Source organism: Egretta garzetta, unplaced genomic scaffold (genome assembly GCF_000687185.1).
Source record: "Egretta garzetta isolate BGI_Z169 unplaced genomic scaffold, ASM68718v1 scaffold368, whole genome shotgun sequence".
In the NCBI taxonomy this organism is placed as follows: domain Eukaryota; kingdom Metazoa; phylum Chordata; class Aves; order Pelecaniformes; family Ardeidae; genus Egretta; species Egretta garzetta.
Genome location: NW_009260684.1, coordinates 86303 through 88393, shown reverse-complemented (window position 1 = coordinate 88393; position 2091 = coordinate 86303). Strand labels below are relative to the sequence as shown.

The window sequence follows — 2091 nt, the reverse complement described above, 5'->3', positions numbered from 1 at the left end:
GAGCCTCCTCGGCTTGGTCGCGTTGGGTGGGAGCCGGCGGCTGGAGGGGCAGCAGCCCCTTGGGCAGCGCAGCGGCAGCACGGTCCCAGCAGGGTGCCCCATCCCCAAGCAGTACCTGTGACATGGTAGATGTCCCCAAATGTGGGTGTCTCCAGAGGAGCTTTGCACTCTGTTCCTGGAAGAAAAACAAAAGTAAAGCGAAACCCTTCTACACTGCTGCTTACCCACCTCTCCACGGTGGGGGGAGACAGCAGTGCTGCTCCCTGGCTCCCCGTCCCCTGCAAGAGGGGGACAGACCCAGGGGAGCCCATATGAGGAGCAGGGCTGGGAGAGCTCCCGCCTGCCTGGGCAGGGAAGAGACCAGGGGTCCCCAAGCTGGGGGTCCCCACCCCTCTGCCAGCCCTCTGGCTGCCTCAGAGCTCCGCCATGCACCCACAAACTCCCTGGGGTGCACCCAGCTCAGGGGCACCCCAAAGCCCCCATGCACACCCCAGGACGTGAGGGGCAACCGCATGCACCCCAGTATGCCATGCGCAGAGCGTGCCCGCTGCCCCTGCGCTGCTGCAGGCACGGGGACAGGGACAGAGCAGCCCCCTCCCGGGGCGAGGACCCCCCCGGCAGCCCAGGACCCTCGCCGTGTCCAGGCTAAGGGACATAATAGCATCACCCCGCGATGGGGGCACGGCATCCGTCCCCCCTGCCCGAAGCTCAGCCAGGGCAGGTGCTCACCCAGCAGCACGGCAGCCCCCAGCACCAGCAGCTGCCCCAGCCCCTCCATCCTCCACACCCCAGCCCACACTGCTGCTCTGCACCCACGGGTGGCTTAAATACCCCTGGTGGGCGGGCAGGGAGCTGCCGGCAGCCAACGGGCAAAGCCCCGTCCTTCCCATGCCTGGGCCTAGACCAAGGGGGAGGCGTGGCTTTATGTTGCCCCCCTGCCCCCCCCATGGGCACCCATGGGTGCCTGTCCCACCAGCAGCAGGGTGGGTGCTGATGTCGTGTGCTTGCAGGGCTCAGGCTGGCAGGAGCAGGGTGGCACCCAGACCCCTGTGGGCACAGGGGGCTCCATGGCAGGGCCATGGGTTGGGGGCTTGGTGGTGGGTGCTGGGGGGGGTCCCTGCACCCCCACCCACCCTGCATGGCGGTTTGCAGCCAGGCTTTGCTGCAGGCAGCGCGCTGCGAGCGGGGGGAGCTTCTGCAAAACCCTGGGGCAAGGAGGTGCAGTGAGACCCTGCCAGGCACCCCAAAGCCCCTCTGGGTGCTCCCCGCCCTCCTGGGATAGGAGGGGAGCCTTTTCCATCCCTGCATCCTTCTGGGTATACCATCAGGGCAAGCCCAGGACTGCAATTAGGAGGTTTTAATGGGAAAAAGGGGAGAGATGCAGATGAAATGTCAGGATCTACATGGAAAAACAGACCCGGGGAGGAGAGCAGCACGGTCGCCACCGCAGAGCGGCCTTCACCCCTCCCGCTTGCTGCACGTCCAGCTGGCCCCCAGCCCAAGGTGACGGCAAGCGCCCACGGGGCCGCCCGAGCCCAAAACAAAGCCGATAAGGGCTCAGTGCGGGCTGGCTGCACGTGCCACTGGGGACGAGTCAGGCCCAATTTGGCTGTGCCCCTGGGTGCGGGGCTGGGGTGATGCACCCCATGCTGCAGCACCTCCCCAGGGACTCCCACCACTGCCATCACAGCACGCGGGTCTGGAGGTGCATCCCACCCCAAGGATGTACCGGCAGCCATGGGAGACCACCAGGGTGAGGGCAGAGAGACCTTCCCCACCCCGTCTGCAGGATCCTCCTTCACCCACCCCCTCTCCCCAGAGGGCTCGAGTCCAAACCAGGAGCACCCAGATGAGCCATGGTCACAGTGTAAAGTGCTTTTTCCCTGGAGAGGAGCAGCCCCGCAGGGTGAAGGGGAGCCTGGCTCCTGGCCTTGGCAAACACCGCCGGTGACATCCCCACCCGCAGCCACAACAGGGACCGGGGCAGTGGGACAGAGGGTGGATGCCTTCCCCCCTCCCTGACCCCCTGCGCCAGGAATTTCTCATCTCAGCAGAAATCCCTGGGGTTGTTTGTGCTCCACCTCGAGAGAC

The 2091-nt window shown here is 66.2% G+C and overlaps 1 protein-coding gene across 1 annotated transcript in view; it reads right to left on the bottom strand.

Moving 5' to 3' along the window:
- Positions 1-778, bottom strand: part of LOC104132551 (thiol protease aleurain-like) — a 4087-nt gene extending 3309 nt beyond the window's left edge. The window contains exons 1-2 of the mRNA XM_009645854.1: positions 730-778; positions 116-175 (exon numbers count right to left, since the gene is read on the bottom strand). Coding sequence (XP_009644149.1) covers positions 116-175; positions 730-778 — 109 coding nt within the window. The remainder of the gene's footprint in view (positions 1-115; positions 176-729) is intronic.
- Between the last annotated feature and the right edge of the window lie 1313 nt (positions 779-2091).